Source organism: Adiantum capillus-veneris, chromosome 8 (genome assembly GCF_014529385.1).
Source record: "Adiantum capillus-veneris isolate H3 chromosome 8, ASM1452938v2, whole genome shotgun sequence".
In the NCBI taxonomy this organism is placed as follows: Eukaryota; Viridiplantae; Streptophyta; class Polypodiopsida; order Polypodiales; family Pteridaceae; genus Adiantum; species Adiantum capillus-veneris.
Genome location: NC_140938.1, coordinates 84,140,904 through 84,161,405, shown reverse-complemented (window position 1 = coordinate 84,161,405; position 20,502 = coordinate 84,140,904). Strand labels below are relative to the sequence as shown.

At 44.8% G+C, this 20,502-nt stretch overlaps 1 protein-coding gene across 2 annotated transcripts in view; it reads left to right on the top strand.

The window, feature by feature from the left end:
- LOC147452470 (spatacsin carboxy-terminus protein) overlaps nt 1-20,502 on the top strand; it is a 144,445-nt gene that overhangs the window by 70,824 nt on the left and 53,119 nt on the right. For both annotated transcript variants that reach the window (XM_086518152.1, XM_086518150.1), the window contains exon 13: nt 10,739-11,284. In XM_086518152.1, coding sequence (XP_086374278.1) covers nt 10,739-11,284 — 546 coding nt within the window. The remainder of the gene's footprint in view (nt 1-10,738; nt 11,285-20,502) is intronic.

Below are 20,502 nucleotides of genomic sequence, written 5' to 3'. Positions count from 1 at the left end.
GTAACTCAAGTAGATACAGTCTAAGACATCTCTGATCCTCATAGCTCATGACCCTAGATAGAGGCCCAAAACCCTCTTTGAATAGACAATGAAAGCGGCCTCGTATCTCATAGTACATTGTGCGATGACATATGTAATGTAACTCTGTCTCTGGCTCTAGATGACATAAGTGGCATATCCTGCTATGTGCTGGTATCCCTCTGAATCTGCCAGTCTCAATCTCGAGCTGATGTGAGGATGTGAGTATCTGGCCAATGGCACAACGCAAGCCATGAGAAAGATGTGTGTCCATATAGCTAGGTTGAATCACAAACCCATCCCCTGTGAGGTGGAGAAGATGCTCTCTATAGAAAGCCATCTTCATGCCCAACTCCTGTACCGGCTCTATTCATGTCCTCCTCGTGTCCAAGTGGATCAGATCCTGACGAATGACTCTAGTAATCTCCACCTGTGTCAGAGACATCAAGGGTGCCTGTAGAGAGTATTGAAAAGGAGGCAGCCTATCCATGGTGAAGTCATGTGTCTGAAACCATGATGTCATCTGTGCATACCAGCATGATGTATCCCCCTGTAGAGCTAGCTATTTGGAGGACTCTAGGGCCAGCTTGGATATCTATCTCTGGTAGTATCCCATAGGCTGTGTACAAAGGAGACTGGTTTGGTAAGCGCCTCAATCTCCATAGGGGGGGGCAGCTAACTCTGCTCGAATGATATCATGTGGTATGGACGCCTTGGCTCTAATCAGCCGAGAGATCATAGATACCAAGGGCCTCTCCATACGTTTCCAACCATCCTGGTGTACAGAAGGTCCCCAAACCTGCACCCCATATAGCATAGTAGATGCAACCAAAGTATCAAAGAGCCATAGCTTTGTCCTAGGTTCCTGAGACTGAACCTGCGAACACAACCTCTCTAGTCCTCCCAAAGCCGCATAAGCTCTAGTTAGTCTAGTCTCTGTTGCTCTTCTCAAAGAGCCAGTGAAGACTGCCCCCAGGTAAGTGTACGCCTCTGTATACTCCACAATCTCCTGTGAAAGTAGGTGCTGATTTCTTGATCCACTGTGGTGTGGTGTTAAACACCATAACCTTGGTTTTACCAAGGTTTACACACAATCCACTATCCTCTCAAAACCTGTGTAGTGCATCCAAATGTCGCTGCATACCCTTTGGTGAGTCAGATATCAACACAATATCATCAGAATATAACAACAATGGGATCCACGTCCCTGCCAGCTGGGCACACCTGTCACCCTCTCTGTCAATGTAATCAGACACCTCATCAACATACATACCAAATAGAATAGGAGACAATGGGCAGCCCTGTTTCATTCCAATAGTAGAGTGAACTAAATTAGATACCCCTTCCGGAGTGCGTACATGTCCCATCATTGATCTGTACAAAGCCATAACCCCCCAGATCAACTCTATGGGCACCCCCATCTCTTGTAGTCTGCACATCAATCAAGCTCTTGGTACCTTTGCGGAAATCCACAAAGATACAATAAATCTATCTCCCATGTAACCTGCCCTCCTCAATGATGGCTCTGAGTGTCAAAATATGATCAAGAGTGGAGAAACCCCTCCTAAAACCGGCTTGACCCTTTGCCCGTACCCCCTCATCCTCTTCCCAAATACTCAAGCGCTGCTCAAGAATGGATGCATACAACCGTGCCAATGTGTGTCCAACCATAATAGTGCGGTAGTTCCCAGGCTCTGTAGGATACCCTACCTTGAAGATAGGCACAATAGTAGACAACCTCCAAGTCTCAGGTAACTCCAAACACATGGCACGATTGAACAACACTGCAAGAACCTCCATCAACATATCCCTAGCATGTATAAAATGCTCCGCTACTAGACCGTCATGGTCATATGCCCTCCCGGTCCTCATCTTGTCAATGGCCCTCTGTACCATCCCAGTGGTAAAGAAGGTGCTCGTAGCTGAGCATGGCTCTGTAGGGTTTGGAAGGGGTTCTTGTCCAAGAACCGTATATAACGATGTCGCATACTGGCCCCACACATCAAATGAAGTAATCACTCGGGGGGGGGGGGGGGGGGGGGTGGTGCTCATGAAAGAGTCGCCATGCCTTTCCTGAATCCCTACTCAAGAACATCTGATATAATTCTCGTTCCATCTGAGCCAGGTAAGCTCGCTTCTTCCGTCGCACAAGGCGTCGGGAAGCAATCCGAGACTGTCTGTAAGTGATGACTCCTAAAAGAAGATCCCTTTGAAGCTGGGCTCTCATCTCTCTGCACTCCTCATCATACCAACTATTTTGGGGCATGCTCCTAGAATGTGGTCTCCTGCCCACGGCTAGGTGTGTGGGTATGCCATTGATGCAGCACCATGCAGTGTCTCAGTCAGTAAAGTGGTGCACTCCTCCCTGAGAGGCCTGTACCAGCTGTGCCTTTCCATAGACGGTCCCAGATCTCCTCTGTATAAACAAAATCAGTCTTTGGTGTAAATGTATAACGAGTGTGTGACCTGCCTTCCGATGTCTGGGCTGTACTATATTGGAATGAAACAGATAGTGTCAAGAGAGCATGATCTATTGCTACGCCCACTGGCCTTGCTCCCACTGTGAAATCCTAAATGCAAGGGATAAAGCTCGACTGTGTCATAACATAGTCCACTGTACTAGCCCCATGTTTGTGTGGAAAACATGTGAAGCCGGCTGCTCCAGGAAATCGCTGTAAGCCATCAAGTATGGCTAACCCATGTGTAGCCGTCATCTTTGTGAGGTGCCTATGGCACATCATAACCCATGAGATTGATGTGTGTCCATGTAGTTGGGCCGTGTGACAAATCCGTCTGTCATGAGTTGGAGAAGATGCTCTCTATAGAAAGCTGAAAGGGCGGTGGTAATGCGTGTGCTAGTCTCCACCCAACCGTGCTATCTTATAGCCTCCCCCTAGCGTACACACTGTCTGGCCGTGCCGGTGGCCTTGCCCACAGGACCCATGTCCTTACATTACTCCCCCCTTTGGAGAATTGTTTTCGTCCTCAAAAACAAACGTAGGAAAACGTTTCTTAAGTGCGGAGACATTCTCCCATGTAGAACCTTCTTCAAGTCTATCTAGCCATTTACCAATACCCGTCGTCTGACATGATGTCTGGTGCGAAGCTCATGAGAATCCAAAATTTTTTCAGGCTCACGAGGAATGCTTGGTGGTTCGATAAGGTCAACTAACACACCTGCGTCAATGACGTTATCATTCTGTCCTAGTTGTTTTCGTAAACGGCTAACATGAAAAACAGGATGAACTCGTGAGTGCTCTGGGAGAGCTAACTTATAGGCCACTTGACCTATACGTTTGAGAATGGTAAACGGTCCACAATAGCGTGGTGAAAGTTTAGCAACTTTTCCTGTCTTCAGACTTTCTGAATGCTCCGGAACTTTAAGGAAAACCTTGTCTCCTTCTTCGAAAATAGCAAGACGACGATGTGCATCTCCGTACTTCTTATATCGACCTTGAGCTTGCTTAACATTTTGTCGAGCAACTCGAAGCATGTCAAAATGGTCTTGGAGAAAATCCTGTGCTTGTTGTATCTTCTCCTTAGCCAACCCCACCATAACGGGTGATCTAGGTTGAAATCCATACAGAAGCATAAATGGACTAAACCCTGTAGTCACATGCTTTGAACTACTATAAGCAAATTCCAATATAGGTAAGTAGTCTTCCCAACTGGTTTGCTTCTTGCTAACGTACGCTCGTAGCATATCCTCTAGCACTTGATTAACTCTTTCTGTTTGATTATCCGTTTCTGGACGATCAGCCGTACTTAGATTAAGTTTAGTTTCCAACTTTTGGAACACAGCTCTTTAGAAGTGATTATCGAACTTTCGATCTCTGTCACTAATGATACTAGCTGGAAGACCATAGAGTTTATATATATGCTCTACAAATAGCCGTGCTAATTCCGGTGTCTTAACTGTAGTCTTAGTGGGAATGAATCGACCCATCTTTGTGAGACGGTTTACAATTTCCCAAATGGCATTATGGCCACGATTTGTAGTATGTAGTCCTACTACAAAATCCATAGAGATACTCTCCCACTTACCTTGTGGAATCTCTAAAGGATGTAAAAGGCCACCTACCTTGAGGTGCTCTGCTTTATTAACTTGGCACTGTTGGCAGTTTAGTACGTACTCTTGAACATCATGATGTAAGCCCGGCCAATAAAATTGCCGTCGAACCAAGGCATACGTCTTACGAATACCTGGATGACCAGCACTTGGACTATCGTGACACTCAAATAAGATTTGGCGCCCAGTGTCTGAGTCTTTTGACACATATACTCTACCTTTGTGGAGTAAGTAGCCATCATCAATGGAAAAATTCTTCCATCGCTTAAGCTCTTCCTGAGTAGGGGTTGAGATCTGTGTGTTGGAGTTTCTATCTGCGCGTGCAGAGACATGTTGATCTGGCTGTTCAGAGACATGTGAGTGTGAGGGATCCCTTTTTAAAACTGCACTCCACACTTCAGCATATGATTGATCTTGTGCACACTTGCCACGTAATGACTCCAAAAATCCACTCTTTAGTTCCATGAAAGCAAGTGAATTAATCTGAGGCATCCGACTTAGTGCATCCGCTACTACATTATATCGCCCCTTGTGATATCGTAGCTTACAATCATAATCTTGAAGGATTTCTGCCCATCTAGCTTTACGGCCCTTCAAGTCTGTTTGAGTAGTAAACCATTTGATACTCTCATGGTCAAAAACTACTTCAAACTCGGCACCATATAAATAGTGTCGTCACTTTCGTAAAGCGTGAATTATGGCATAGAGCTCTCTCTTATAAGCATAATAATTCTTTGAGCTCTATCTAACTTTTTACTTTCAAAGGCTATAGGTCTTCGCTCCTGGAGAAGTACTGCACCAATGGATTTATCACTAGCATCAGTCTCTACCACAAAGGGCTTAAGTGGGTCGACGATCGCTAGGATGGGAGTAGTGGCTATAGCTACCTTGAGCTGTTCGAAATTGTGTTTTTGGGCTTCTTGCCAAGAAAAGGTATTACCTTTTGCTTTAAGTTGATCCATCATAGGAACAGTGATCTCGGCATAGTCACGGATATACTGTCGATAAAATCCAGCCACGCCTAAAAATATTTGAAGCTCCTCACCCGTGTTGGGATGTGGCCATCGAAGAATGGCAGCGACCTTGTTAGTGTCCATCTTGATGCCAGAATAAGAGATCACATGACGAAGGTAATGTATCTCTGTTTTAAAGAAATCGCACTTGCTTTGCTTAGCATACAGCGCGTGAGCTCGTAGCTATTCAAACACTAATCGTAAGTGTTCTATGTGTTCATCTTTAGTCTTACTGTAAATGAGAATGTCATCAAGGAAAACCACAACAAATTTTCCAAGATAGGGACGTAAGACACTATCCATGAGTGTCATAAATGTAGCCGGAGCATTGAATGACCAAAAGGCATAACCAAAAATTCAAAATGCCCGAACCGTGTTCTAAAGGAAGTTTTGGAGATATCTTGGAGTAGGATACGTACCTGGTGGTATCTTGAACGAAGATCTATCTTTGTATAGTATCTTGCCCCGTGGAGTTGATCAAACAACTCATCCACTCGAGGCAGAGGATACTTGTTCTTGACGGTTATCGCATTTAATCCGCGATAATCTACGCACATGTGCATAGTATCATCTTTCTTTTTTACCAATAGAATTGGTGATGCCCAAGGCGAAGTGCTAGGTCTAATGAAACCACGAGCGAGGTAGTCAGCCAACTGACTCTCAACCTCCTTGGCTTCTTTAGCACTGATACGATAAGGTGGTTTACTCACCGGTTTAGTACCTGGCAAGACATCTATGCCATGCTGCACATCACGTGTAGGAGGTAAACCCGGTGGTAAATCACTTGAGAACACATCACTATACTCTGTGAGTAAGTGAGTTAGCTTTTGCCGTGCAAAAGGAGAAAGTAAACTAGAGTTATGCTGGGATGGAGAATCTTGTAATTCCTGTAATGTTTGTTTTACAACAGTTGCATGTTGCTCTATAGAATTAAAATTAAGAGCACTTTGCTCGTTAGATTTGTTAACACTTGGTTTATCAGTAGAATTCATTGCACTTTGCATACCATTAGAATTCATTGCACTTTGCATACCATTACTAGAATTCACCGCACTTTGCTCTTGAGAATTCACATGACTTGGTGACAAACAGTAACACAAAAAGACTTCATCTATTAAATCTGCTTTCTGCAGAATAGAAAGCTCGGCTGTACATATAAGAGGTGCAGATGGTATGTTTTTCTCACCAAGCAAAAGCACATGTTTACCATTGGCCATAAAGGATAAGGAGTTATGTTCATAACTAGTGTGCAATGTGTTTCCTAAACCATGCAGCCACTCCCGTCCTAAAACTACATCAGCACGGTCCATGTTCATAACTCGGAAGTCAAGGGTCATCGTATGATCTTGAACTACCGTGTCCCATACTTCTTTATCATTCCCAGACATCTGCTCCACCACATACTTGTGAGAGCAGGGAGTCTGTGTAAGCTTCAATTTCTTGACTAGCTTATAGTTAAAGAAGTTATGAGTTGCACCATCATCCACTAAAATACGAACACGTTGTCCGTTAATAGTGCCATGTATGCGAATCAAATCACGGGGGCCAAAGGTGGGCTGCCACATTGAAGCAGGCGCACAACACTTTTGCTTTTCTTCCATATGAAGAACCTCTAGAGCACAATATTTAGGAGATGAATCTAATGTGAGGCGTTGCACCATGTGCATGGCCTTTTCTTTGCCTTGCAAAAGAGGATAATCTTTCTTGTTATGTTGACCGGAAAGACATCTAAAACACAAATTGTGTTTCTTTGCACGCTCAAAATCAGCAGTGCTGAGAGACCCACGTGGAGTATCTCGTGATTGCTTAGGCTTCTTAGCCTCTTGTGGTCGTGGAGAGGTAGATCTCTTATTCCTCTTGGAACGTGTGGGAGATCTACCTCGCCATTGGCTCTTAGCCACATTGCTCTTAGCAAAAGTATTCTTAGAGTAGAGAACATTTCCTTTCCTCTCTTGGTTATCATCATATCTTTGCGCATGACTGATGGCTTCTTCCAAAGTTTTTGGATGTTGGGTCTTGACATGAAGATGATAGTCTTTGTCAAGACCCTTATTAAAACCCCGTATCTTTTGAAATTCATCTAGACCTTCTAGTTTTAATATGATTTCTCGATACTTCGAAAGGTACTCTGTGAGAAAGAGGCCAGACATGCGGCACCAATTTTTATCTTCTTCATTGGAGTCCAAAAACTCTTTGGAGAAAGAAGCTTGAAACGCAGCCCAAGACGGCGGAGGACGAGCATCTATTGGAAATGTCATCCACCACTTATAGGCCTTGCCTTTAAGAGAGACTTGTTTCCACAGCAGTTTTTATATCCGGGGTGTGTCTCAATCTATGAATATCACTCCATTTGTGTAAGAACGTATTGACCGCATCCTTGTTGCAATCACGCTCTTTCCCATGAAACTCAGGAATGGTAATATTCTTAAGTAATGCATTTCTACCTTGTGCATCTTCTGCAACACTTGTTTCTTGGACTCCTTGAGTCGTGCGAGCTTGGTTCCCTTGAACCATGCCACTTGTGGCTCCTTGAGTTGTTTGTGAATTCATAAATTTCACAAGTAACTCCGTAAGATTGGTAACATTTGCATTCAGTGCAGAGAGGTTGCTTTCAAGTACGCTTTGGCGAAATTCCAAAGTCTTGAAAGAAGCCATATCTACAAGCCCATGATCTCCTAGATCATCATCATCATGCATATTAGTGTCAGCAGCATCCGTGGTGCCTTGATTTTGATCTACGTGCTCTAAATCAAACGTGTGTGTAGGTGGGATATTCTCACTGGCCATGGTAAACACACACTAATGCAAAGAGAGAAAAAAAACGACAACTTCTACCTTGAGAAATTGAAGTCTTTTGCCTTGCGAGAATTTGAGCCTTCACTTGTCGTTCGTTGTAAGAACACCTTTGATGATTCTTCACAAAAACTTGTCGATTTTGTGAAGGCTTTTCTTCACTTCGAAGCTACCTCCTTGAGGAAAAAAGAATTTTTGGAGGAAAATTTGCCTTCCTCCAAGAAGTGAAAAGGAAGGGTGAAGCTACTTCTTTGAAGTTTGAAGCTTTCTCTTTCCTTCTAGTCCTTTCAATACAAATAGACTATCTTTCCTTGTTATACACAACAAGGGCCAATAGCTTCATGGTAAAGTGTTGGCCTCTTACCCTCATGGGGTGGATTCAACCCTCCTCCATGCAAGGGTTAAGCGGGCCTTCCTACGCGCATAACCAACGGCGCCAACGGAAGCCTTCGGAGCCTCGGTGCCGTCGAGTTTGCCTTGGTCACCCGCCTTAGTCGTGCGCTGTGGAGGGCGTAGATGGGGCGGCCGTGGTCGGCTATCGCTGTCTGTCCATGTGCTGCTCGCACAGAAAATTGTGTCTGCCTTCTTTTTGTTGCACAGCGGAGCCGTCGCTGTCTGCGGAACGTGGGAGAGAAGCATAGCGTCTCACGCACATGCAACCTGCTTTTCGCCTCCTCCCAAAAATAGCTGGGATACCAGTGAAAGGGCGGTGGTAATGCGTGACCTAGTCTCCACCCAACCTTATAGCCTCCCCCTAGCGTACACATTGTCCGGCCGTGCTGGTGGCCTTGCCCATAGGACCCATGTCCTTACAAAAGCCCTCTTCGTACCCAACTCCTTTGATGGCTCTATCCATGTCCTAGTATCAAGCTGAATAAGATCGTGCCGAAAGAGTGGTTGACACGGCACAACGAAGTTCTAAGCCAAGATGGATTCGCCCCAAAGACTGGTTTCCTCTCGGTATTTCTTTATTATTACGCTTTGCAAAGTACAACTCTTGAGGGTCCAACTCTCTCTGACACTTTATATCCAGATGCTTCTTGAGAAGTGGCCCTCTAGGCACTTATAAACTCAACAAGGGATGCCCAAGAGCAGAGCCCAAAAGAATTAGTTCTAAAAGAACTCAAGTCCAAAAGCATCTGCTATGGCGCCAAAAGCTGCTGAAATCTGCCAGCGTAAAACGTGGAAATCCGTACAACAATGCCATGTTGCATGTCAGTGCGCTTTTCAGAAATCAGCTCCAGGGTTCAAGCTTTTGATATTTGGCGGGGTTATGGTTATTAATTCCCGACCCCTTAGCTACTTTGGGCCACTCGGCAGGAGCTTTTAAGTTGGGATTTCTTTTGTTTCCTGTGTTCCTTCTAGTCTTTAGGCCTCTCGGTCGGTTCTTGCACAACTCAGTCAAGTTAGTTCAAGACTCGAAGGTCACATAGATGGTCCTAGCACCATGTAGATGTCCTTAGATTCAAATTTCACATAGAGAAAGTTGATCATGGCATAGAGGATTCCGGCTTTGACCAAGAGATTGGCATGGACCGCCTTTCTAGGGAAAGTGAGTCTGGGGCGAGCCAAACGAACGCATTGATCCGATGCGTGTATAACCTCGACGCAGAAACCCTAACCCTAAAACACATCACAAGTGCTGTGACTATCTTGCAATGTATCTACTTTGCCATCCGTGTGTACACTATGGAATTGTGCATGAGTGAGACTTCGGCATACTACATAGAGGCAACCCCTCTCATGCACCCCATCGGCATTTCTCTTCAGCTCCTACGAAAAAACAAAAGGACTTGTGCCTGTCAATGATAGCACAACTGGCGAAGCAGAAGGTAGTGAGAGCTGCTTGTAAAATGTCCAGGATATGTGGAGCATATTGAGTAAACAGAAAACTTTAATCTGCATACTCCTTATCTAGTAAATTAGGTGGCCCTTGCAAGGGCATACAAAGACCACATAACTAAGGAGTACGGCGGCCCCGGCCTCGCAAGTCAAGGAACATGACCTCTGCAAAAAATAAGAAAAACAAATAGAGCCAGCAGGCATCTCTGATGCACAGAACGAAAAGGGGAGTTGCTGCATACTCTTCGCAGCCAGTGGGATACCCCAGCAGGCTCCTCAAGGGCAGAGAGCTATGTAGACACTCATTTCTCAGACTATGGGCACACATTTTGTTATTCTTCAACATGGATCAGGGGCACATGTCATGTATTTATGCACCCCCTCAATGGTGGATATTCCCCTCATATACACCACTTTGATGCATAGAAGGTACCCACACTACACTACTGCATTTTGGTACTTCCCTGGAAGATAGACTCTATTGAGCATCCCTAGAGGTCTCTTGTACTCAACATAGAGCTCCTTTTTCATAAAACAAGAGAAAGAGTGCAGCAACTACCAGTGCATTTCATTTGAGATGTGATGGTGAGGCAAATCTTTGGTTTTTCATTTTTCTGAAATAGGTTCTTGGAAAAGGTAATGTTAGTCTGGGTAAGATTAGAGTCATTAGACTAGTTCTTTGTCCGTTCTCTTGTTTACCATGTCATGGAAGCGAATTTCAGTTTATTAACTACACAAGAGCCTATTGGTGCTAGTTGTGACTAAGTGTCTGGTGTCATAGAAGGCAGGCCACCGCAGCTAACCCTGATATTAGGTGATCATAGTATTCCAAGACCTCTGCTCTCCTACCATGTAGCAACTGAGAAGTATATCAAGATATCTTCTCAAAGACTGTTTCAGCTATAAGAAAGTTCAAAGAAGATATGCATCTAATGATTATGCATGCTTTCAATAGCTCAAATTTTGTCATGCATCTAACATATTGCCTTGATGATGCGTGCAGGTTTTGCCACTTGCCATAACAAACTTTGAAAATACGGTTGTGGTTGCTTCTTGCGCAAGTTTTTTAGAACTCTGTGGATTGTCTGCCACCATGCTACGGGTTGATGTTGCAGCTCTGTGCCGAATTTCTGATTTTTGCAAGGCTAGTGAGAAGTCTGACTTACTGGGGGACTGGTCTAATCTGTATGGAAATGATGTTGCTAGCTCGTTAGCAAGAGCACTAGCAGATGAGTACATGGAAACTGGAGTGACCATTTTAACACCCAAAAAGGTTGATTCGTCTGGAAAGCATCCAACAAGCAGAAAAACAAGCCGAGTACTGATTGAAGTACTGCATATATTAGAGAAGGCCAGTCACACTGAATGGACAAGGTCAGATACTAGTCCTGGGTCCTGGCTTATGAATGGTGCAGGTGATGGTTTTCAGCTTCGGGACCAGCAAAGAGAAGCAAGTGAAAGATGGAGTCTAGTCACCACTTTTTGTAACACACATCAGCTGCCTGTCAGTACTGTTTATGTTACGGCCCTTGCGAGGGATAATGACTGGGTAACTCTCTCTCTCTCTCTCTCTCTCTCTCTCTCACCAGTTTATCAGTAACTAAGCTATAGTCTTTATTTTCAGTTTAGCTTTTCCTCTTTTGGGATGACAGAGGATATATCACATATGTATATTGATTCGTCTCATAGGGTGAGTTCCCCCTTTAGAAGACTTTAAAATTGGATGACAGAGGACATCATACATAAACATTGATTTTTCTCATAGGCTGAGCTTGGCCTTCGTAGATATATCTGTGTGTGTGCGCGTGCGCGCGCGACAGAGGATATATCACATATGTACATTGATTCGTATCATAGGCTGAGTTCCCCCTTTAGAAGACTTTAAATTGGATGACAGAGGACATCATACATAAACATTGATTTTTCTCATAGGCTAAGCTCGGCCTTCGTAGATATATCTGTGTGTGTGTGTGCATGCGCACGCGCGCGCGCGCACACACACACACACACACACACACACACACACACACACACACACATATGCGTTCTGCTCCCCCTGTGCGCTGCCCTGTTCCGCGCGCGCGCGCGCACACACACACACACACACACACACACACACACACACACACACACACACACACACACACACACACACACACACACACACACACACACACACATATGCGTTCTGCTCCCCCTGCACGCTGCCCTGTTCCATGCCCTGCAGCACCTGCGCGCTGCTCTGCCCTGCACACTGCAATGCCTTCATGCTGTCCAGTTCTGCGCAGCCAGACCTGCAACCTGATTTCAGCCACTGTTGCTCGCTTAGCTGTGTGTGTGTGTGTGTGTGTGTGTGTGTCCTTGGATAGTGCCTCCTCAAAGCAGCAGTTTTCAACAGCAGCAGGGTATCCCTTGTGTGTGTGTGTGGTCTTTTTTGGCTTCATCTTAAAATTTGAGTGCAGAGTTTGGTCTCTTAAAGAGACAGTGTGGAAATTGCACAAATCTGTGGAAGGTGCTGTGTTAGTCCGATCTACATCCTCTATGGATACATGTACATATTTCTGTAGCGCCTGTTCAAAGCTAGAGGTTTTAAAAAAACTCAAAAATTTGGAGTGCACTTTTTCGATGCAGTTGCTCTTTGGGTGGGCTTTGTAAATGTGTTTTTAAGCGTCGGAAAGCCATGGGAATTTCCTTACAGGCTAATTTTGAAATCAAAACCTGCTTGTATGAGGATTTTGAGGAGGCTTGGAAAGCTTGGAATGGTCTGGCACTTGTTCTCGAGGTGCAATTCCTTTGCAGGACCTCATGGATCCGGTTACGTAGAAGTGTATAAAGCTTCTTTTAGGCGCTTGGACATCATCCAAAGATGAACTTGTTGATGCCATGGCCTCACATCATAGACGGGTGTTTGTTGCTCCTCCTCAGTCATCTATAGCGGCTTGTAAAGCACGACAGTTGTTGCTCTCTCATATACAACCAATCATTTCTTCTCAGGATGCACAATGCCTCGAGAAACCTTTCACTGATTCTAAATTGCATTGTGCGTTGCTTGCATTGGGCCATTGGCGATCCCTTGGCTGGGATTGGCTTATTGTGGAGTTGTTCCTCTCCTTTTGAGAGACTCTTGAAAAGCGTTTTCGATCATTTGACTTTTGTTGGCCGTCTTCATGGCTTGCAGTTACCATCGGATCACAGTTTTATTGGGCAGGCTTATGCTGACAACTCTTTGTTTATGCCTCACAATTGCCGCGGGCTGATGTTCAAGTGATTGTGGATGCTTTAGAGTTGTATGGTCTTGCGGCTGGTCTTAGAGTTGAATTTCTGCAAATGGAAGCTTCTTCTGCTCATTCCTTGTGATTGGCATGATCTGTTGTGGCCAGAGAGATCGTTCCTCTGAATGTGATTGCCATGCATTTGGGGTATCCAATTGCATGGAATGTCACTCACATTCTAAAAGTGGATTGAATTATGCAGTGCTTGAATATCAAATTCACTGGAGTGTATCCGCATGGCCATTACATGTTTGCTTGCGAACGTTCAAAGTATCTTGATGGCTTATGTTCAGTTTTATTTGTCATTGTTGCATTCGCCTGGCCACTATCTCACTTCTCTTATGTCATCGATTTCGTCTCATTTGTGGCAAACTCATGCTCACAAAAAGGCATGCGTTTGATGTTGATGAGGAAACTTTGCCCTTCCAAGCGCTTTGGCGGTTTCAATATCTTAGACTTGCGCCGGCATGTTCTTGCTAGGAAAGCTATGTTGTTGCCTACTCTTGTGAAACAAACTTAGTCTTGGGCTCTTATGGTTGCCTGCTTGTGTCGACATGTTGTTACTTCCTCCTTTGGTCATTGATAGCCATCTCTTTGGGAGGTCATGTTGGAAGGACACATTCTTGGATATCTTGCTACTTCGAGTTTGATTTTTGCCTTGTAAGATTTTACAATTAATTTATCATGGCATTGGTTGACAGCAGCGGGAAGAGAATTTGCTTCAATTGGACAGTCTTCATTGGAGTCGGGCATTTTCTCTTACTTGGTCGACCATTCTCCTCTCCACGCATTCTTGTGGCCTTCGAGTAGTTGGTGATGTGATTGATGAGGGGGCCTACACTTTTCAGGTTCCCCTTGCCGCTCTATGTTAGTGTCAGCTCTGGAGAGAGCTTCAACACATGTTGGTTGACTATTTATTCATTCCACCTTTCCTTGATGGTGTTCACATGTCTGATTGGATTTTCCGGGACAAGCCCTTTAAGGTTATGTCAGCTTGTAAGGTTTATACTCTTCTTCTACCACAACCCTCGATTGCTGACCATTGCATCCGCATTGTACCACTTTGTGCAATCAATAAGTAGACCACTCTCGCCGACGAGAGTGGGGCCTTTGGAGGAGGGTTTTACGACGTCTCTGGTGTCGTATCTCTCTTCTCTCTCTATCTTTCAGTTTCATACACTCGCACACACAGTGTCCATTCACTTTGTTTGTGATCATAGCACTTTCCATTAAGAACGGAAGGCTCTCCCTTCCATAAGAACTAAAAGAAACCTTGAGCACAGTTCGGAGCACTCATCTTGAGCAAAGTGCAAACAATCATTCCGCTGCACCTAACATTGGTATGAGAGCATTGGCAGTGTTCTGTATCACTCAAGGAAAGAACCACAAGAACCACATAAATTTTTTTGCTTGTTTAGGTCGCACGAATCCAAGTTCGCTTGGGCGTGTCAATTCCTAATCGTGTTTTTGAAGAGTGACAGGAATCTGAGGAAAGAGGGGCTTGTCCAGCCTCCCCTTGTGTCTCTTTTTACTCATTGAGAGCGGACCGTGCACTTAGCGGCTGGCCAATCGACGTGAGGTGGAAAAAAGCAACCTTGGTGTGAGCGCAAGGCCGCCAAGGGGTGCGCCTGCGGAAAAGAGTAGAACTCGGGTGAAGAGAAGATCCTTCTCAAACACGGTTTGTAAGCGAAAGAAAACCTCAAGAACCTCAAGAACTCAAGAACTCCAAGAACCAAGCCCCCAAGAACCCAAGTTCTTCGTGAACTTAAAAACCCAAGACCACAAGAACCCACGACTTCAGAATGGTCATCACTCGAAGCGGAATGATTACTTCGCTTGGAGGTGATCAGCATGAGAGAGGCGAAGAAGAATTTTCCCCACCAGGAGGTTTTTCCGACCCTCCCCCTTTCCGATCTACGACAAAGATTGCACTAACTCCTATGGAGGCTTTCGACAAGAGGATGATGGACAGGAAGTTAGAAAGCGAAGAAAGAATCGCAGCCATCGAGCGTAAGTACCAAGAAAGAATGGCAGCCATAGCACGTGAGAGCGAGCAAGCACGCTTGGAAGCCAAAGCAAGAGAAGTAGAATTTGATCGCGAGAACAAAGCAAGAATGCAAGAGATGTTGCGACTCTTTTCTCAAGTTCAGGCACAGATGCAAGAGAATTAGGAAAAGGAGACTCGCTCCGTCTCTTCTTCTCCAAAGCATGATACACAGGATTTGCATGATGATTTGGATGACAAAGACAAGCATGATGATTTGCATGATCACGATGTGATTTCTCACAAGCATGATGAGTTGCATGAAGATGATGGGATTGTTCACAAGGATGATGTGTGAGTGGATGCTTTTTCTAACGAAGCTAACCTCGTTGTAGATTCGATCAATCACGAAGAACCGATCTTGGCTTTCGAGTCGAGGTCCAAAGAATCCCCACAGGACGATTCGATCATTCAGGAAGAACCGATCTTGGCTCTCGAGCCTAAGTCCAAAGAACCCTCACAGGAAGTATTATGTGTTCGCATGATTGATACGCACGCATTGTTCGAATGCTTCATTCGTGATCGTTTCGTGTATTTTAGTCAGCATCGTTATGTGATCCCTTTTCCTAGGCATGACATATTGTATGTTGAGCACGTTTCTCTCATGGATGAGCACGAATGTATGCGGATTTTTCATGAAAAGCTGAAAAGTATGTATGTCAGGAAGTCACATTCCATGTCTCTTCCTTGGCATGACACAGTTTCCGAACGAGCACATGAAAGTATGAGCACCAACCATGGGCATTTCCGTTGTGTTTTGCCACAGTTGATTGCTCTAGATCATAAGAGAAAGATTCGATCTCATTGTTTGCATGTGTTTGATGAACGGGTTGTCACTCCGTCTCTATGTTCATCTACATTGCATACACAGTCTTTAGCGAAGACAAGATTTTTTCCACTCACTTTACATGGAATAGGTATGTTCATGGTTTTGTGTTAGAAGTGGTTTCAGGAATTTTCAGCCATGGAGATTCTTGAAGAAGGACGAAGCATGACTCTCGACAAAGTTGAAGCATCGAAGGATCCAAAGGAGACTTTGTGTCGCTTTCGGCGCGGCCCAAAGAAGCAAGCGTTGCAGACCTTTATGAAGTTCAAGTACCGCACGACCCACACATCAGAGTGGACCGACGAAGAGTCCCTTCCCGGATTTCGGATGCTATTGGCGATCTCCCTCGACGCCATATAGTTCGGTATCAGTACCTCACTTTGAAAAAGAGGGGATGTCACGTGACACATCCAGCCCTATGTGTCCGTGGACAAGCTACAGCATGATCAGGGTTCAGTCAGTCCAGTCAGTTTAGATTAGAAGTGATCTGGCACTTTTGTGAGTCTATTCGTAGACCGTGCATGCCCAGTCACTTAGCATAGATGCATATCCTCTGGTTGCACACAGCATGATCATTAGAATTCCCATCAGAATCCATTAGAATCAGTTAGGGGAATTTTCCAGTGCATTTAGCCTATTTTCCCTATTTTTGACATTTTTCACTTATTATTTTTAAGTGACTTTCCAACAAAAGTAGGTAGGGCAATTTTGCTAAGAAAATATATAAGCAAACCCAAGTTAGCACTAAATGGCAGAAGAGGCAGCAGGAGCTTCCCGCTCAACAAGCACCTTCTCAGCAAGAACCCCTCAAGCACCTTCCCGCTAGCATCTCCTTCACCCTAGCGTTTTCTTCATCGCCAAGACCTCAACTCAGCCTAGCGTTTTCAATTTGGCATCGCCCACAGTCACCCTAGCCTGGCGTTTTGCATATTTGCTTCATCGCCATGATCCCAGCCTGCTAGCGTTTTTACTAACGCTACCATCAGCCCCAGCGTTTTCTATTTTCAGCCCAATTGGCCGCAGATAGGCAGCGTTTTCAGCATGCAAGAATAGTAGCAGATTCAGCCATAAGGACTTGCAGAAGAACCTCATTTTCAGCCTCGAAAAACGCAGCCAAAACAGTCATTTCTAGCCACCGAAAACAGCCTCGAAATTCAGCAGATAGAAGACTCAGATTTCAGCCCTAAAGTCGTCGTCGTCATCCCCGTCGTTGTCATTGGCATAGTCCGCAGTTGCATCAGTCCATTGTACCACTTTGTACAATCAATAAGTAGACCACTCTCGCTGACGAGAGTGGGGCCTTTGGAGGAGGGTTTTACAACGTCTCTGGTGTCGTATCTCTCTTCTCTCTCTATCTTTCAGTCTCATACACTCGCACACACAGTGTCCATTCACTTTGTTTGTGATCATAGCACTTTCCATTAAGAACGGAAGGCTCTCCCTTCCATAAGAACTAAAAGGAACCTTGAGCACAGTTTGGAGCACTCATCTTGAGCAAAGCGTAAACAATCATTCCGCTGCACCTAACATATCCACATGTGAGTTTGTCAGTGGCAACGTGAGCCATGGAGAAGGGGCCCGGTTTGTTAGTGAAGGGGATTCCTAGATAGACAGAGGAGGTGACCAGCTCGACTGTACCTCCTGCCACCATAAATGTGGTTGCTAAGCGAACTGACAATGGCTATGTAGACCCTATGGTGACTTTGAAATCAAAACAATGTCATCGGCATATAGCATAATGTGAACTAGAGTACCTGTTAGTCAGCTCCAACCCCTCCCACTCCTAAGATGTAGTCGGAGATCTCATCAATGTAGAATCCAAAGAGGGTCGGGGAGAGGGGACATCCTTGCTGAACACCAATGGTGCTAGCAATGGACTTTGGCAGGTTGCCTGGACAACAAACTCTCCCAGTCACTCTCTCATAGAGAGCATAGATGGCCCATATCATCTCCGATGGTACCCCCAGACTCTGAAGTCGTCAAAAGAGCCTTCCACGTTGGACTGTGTCAAATGTTTTGTGGAAGTCCACAAAGCAACAATAAAGCTTCTTCTTCCGCACCTTTGCCCCATCAATGAGGTAGCACAGAACGAAGTTGCGGTCGATGGTGCCGAAGATTCACGTGAACTCTACCTGGCTAGGTTCCTGTAGGCCCTCAGTTTCTCCATATTAACTAAGCTCCGCCTCAAGTACTGCCCCTGTAAAATGGACTTGGACACCCCAAGTTGGAAATCTGATACGACACATGAGATAATCACAAAAAATACTTCACAAGCTTTATCACAATTAAATAGAGTCAACATGGCCCGACGTAGTTCCGTGCCCAGAGTATTGGCCCCAAAATCTGGCACCCCTTTCGGTATTTATTTTTATATTAATGCTTGAGCAAAGTTACAATTCGTGCGAGCCCTCTCTGCTCAGTTGCTTGTCACCAAACTGAGGGAAAGAGTGCCTTGGGTTCATTTTTAAAGGCCCATGGCCTTCAAACTCAAAAGCAAGTACATGAAAAGCTGCAAACTCAAAAGCTTTAGGTCCAAAAGGTGCCAATGTGGATCGCGGAAATCCATACAACCTGCCACGTCAGCACCTGTCAGTGCAAAACACGGAAATCCATACTGTTGCCACGTTAGCATGTCACAACAATTTGCAGAAAGAGTGCCTTGGGTCCATTTTTAAAGGCTCATGGCCTTCAAACTCAAAAGCAAGTACATGAAAAGCTGCAAACTCAAAATCTTCAGGTCCAAAAGGTGCCAATGTGGATCACGGAAATCCATACAACCCTGCCACTTCAGCACTTGTCAGCGCAAAACACGGAAATCGATACTGCTCCCACGTCAGTATGTCACAACAATTTGCAGGGGTTCAGTACAACTGTCCACGTCAGCAGGTTTGCGATCTCTCTCTCTTTTATTTCTTTAAGTGTCACCAAGGGCCCCATCGAACAGGCATCCCCAATAAGTTGGAACAACTTCTAAGGTCAATTTTTCATCTGCTAGGTGTCCGGGTGGTCAAGCCACGTCATCAATTTGTGACATACCTCCCTCTTGAAAGGATTGTAATCGCCCTCGATTACGCGTGCAAAATCAGACCTAAGCAATAAACGAGTTCAATAGACACCGACTCTAAGTATTGAGTGTAACAAACCTTGGACACCCTTAGTCTGGAATCTGTCGCGATACGATAGAGAGGTTTACTTAAAACACTTCCCAAAATTCAAGCATAGTTTAATTGAGTTGACACGGCTCGACGTAGTTTCGCGTCCAGAGAGATTGGCTCCAAAGACTGGCGCCCCTTTGGGTATTTCTTTTGTATTAACAATTGAGCAAGTACAATTGCCCTAGCTCTCCTGTGCTCACCGGCTTGTCAGCTTCGAAAAATGAGTCAGAGAGAGAGCTTAGGGTTTTATTTAAAGGCCCTTGGCCTTGCAAAAGCAGTTTACATGAAAAGCTTGAGTTCCAAAAGCATCTGGTGCCAAAAGCTGCCGCCCAAACAACATGTGCAATTCGTGGATTTCCGTACACCTGCCACATCAGCAGTGCATATTGCGGACATCTGTACAGCCAACCACGTCATCATCTCCACGTGATTTTTGGACAAGTTTTTAATCCTTGTGTCCCTTTGGCCAAGTGTCCATAAGTTGGAACAACTTATAATCTTTAAAATCTTTAGTTTAGGTCTTGTCGGAAAGGTATTGTAAGTTGGCAAGACTTTCTCTGCCACTTTCCCTAGGGTCCTCTGTCCGAGATCTGTCCAAAGATCATGCCACATCATCAGTTTGTGACATACCCCCCTCTTGAAAGAATTGTAATCGCCCCCGATTACGCGTGCAAAACAGACAGAGGCCATAAACTAGTTCAATAGACACTGACTCTAAGTACCAACGCACTAGACGACACAAATCCAACACTTGCACAAAGACTACAGTCATTGAATGTTCACATCACATTCAAATCAAATCAATCAGAGTAAAATTCATTCCAAATCTCAGACCATGACTGTGAGCAACGTATTTAGTAATCGCATCTAGATCCATCTCGGACCTCATTGATGTCAGATTAACTAATCCTTATTGCGATTATGCCTATAGAGATTCTCAAGACCGAAATGCTGCAGTCATTTCGTCTTTCAATTCCTGCACTCAAACAAATCACATGAGAGAGTACACATCATTCAGGTTCAATTTCGGGAATTCCCATTTTCATCATCCATAAAGTCATACGACAGAATACTATCAGCACAGAGGTATCCCTGAAATCTAAAGGAAAATCAGTGACTCTCTTCCATCTAGGTAATCTGTGACAAAGGAGCGGAGTGACTCCCCTCGTGTGCAGTCCTGTCTGCACCGGATTCAAACTTTTTGATCCACGGGATGAAGACGTGCTAAACCGAAAGCCTCAAGGTAAAGTTCCAGAATGTGAGGAGTATCTGCTAGGTCCTCCTCCTCCATCCACTTCGGGTCTAATGCCGGATAGTTCTTAAATTTCACTAAGAACCGCGGAATCACTTTACCTTTCACTTTTCTTTCCTTATGTCCCAAAATCTGTTCTGGAACATGTTGGAATTAGGGTTGCAGAGAAACACACACCGCTTGGAGAAGACGAAGGAAGCTCAAGGCACACAATAGAG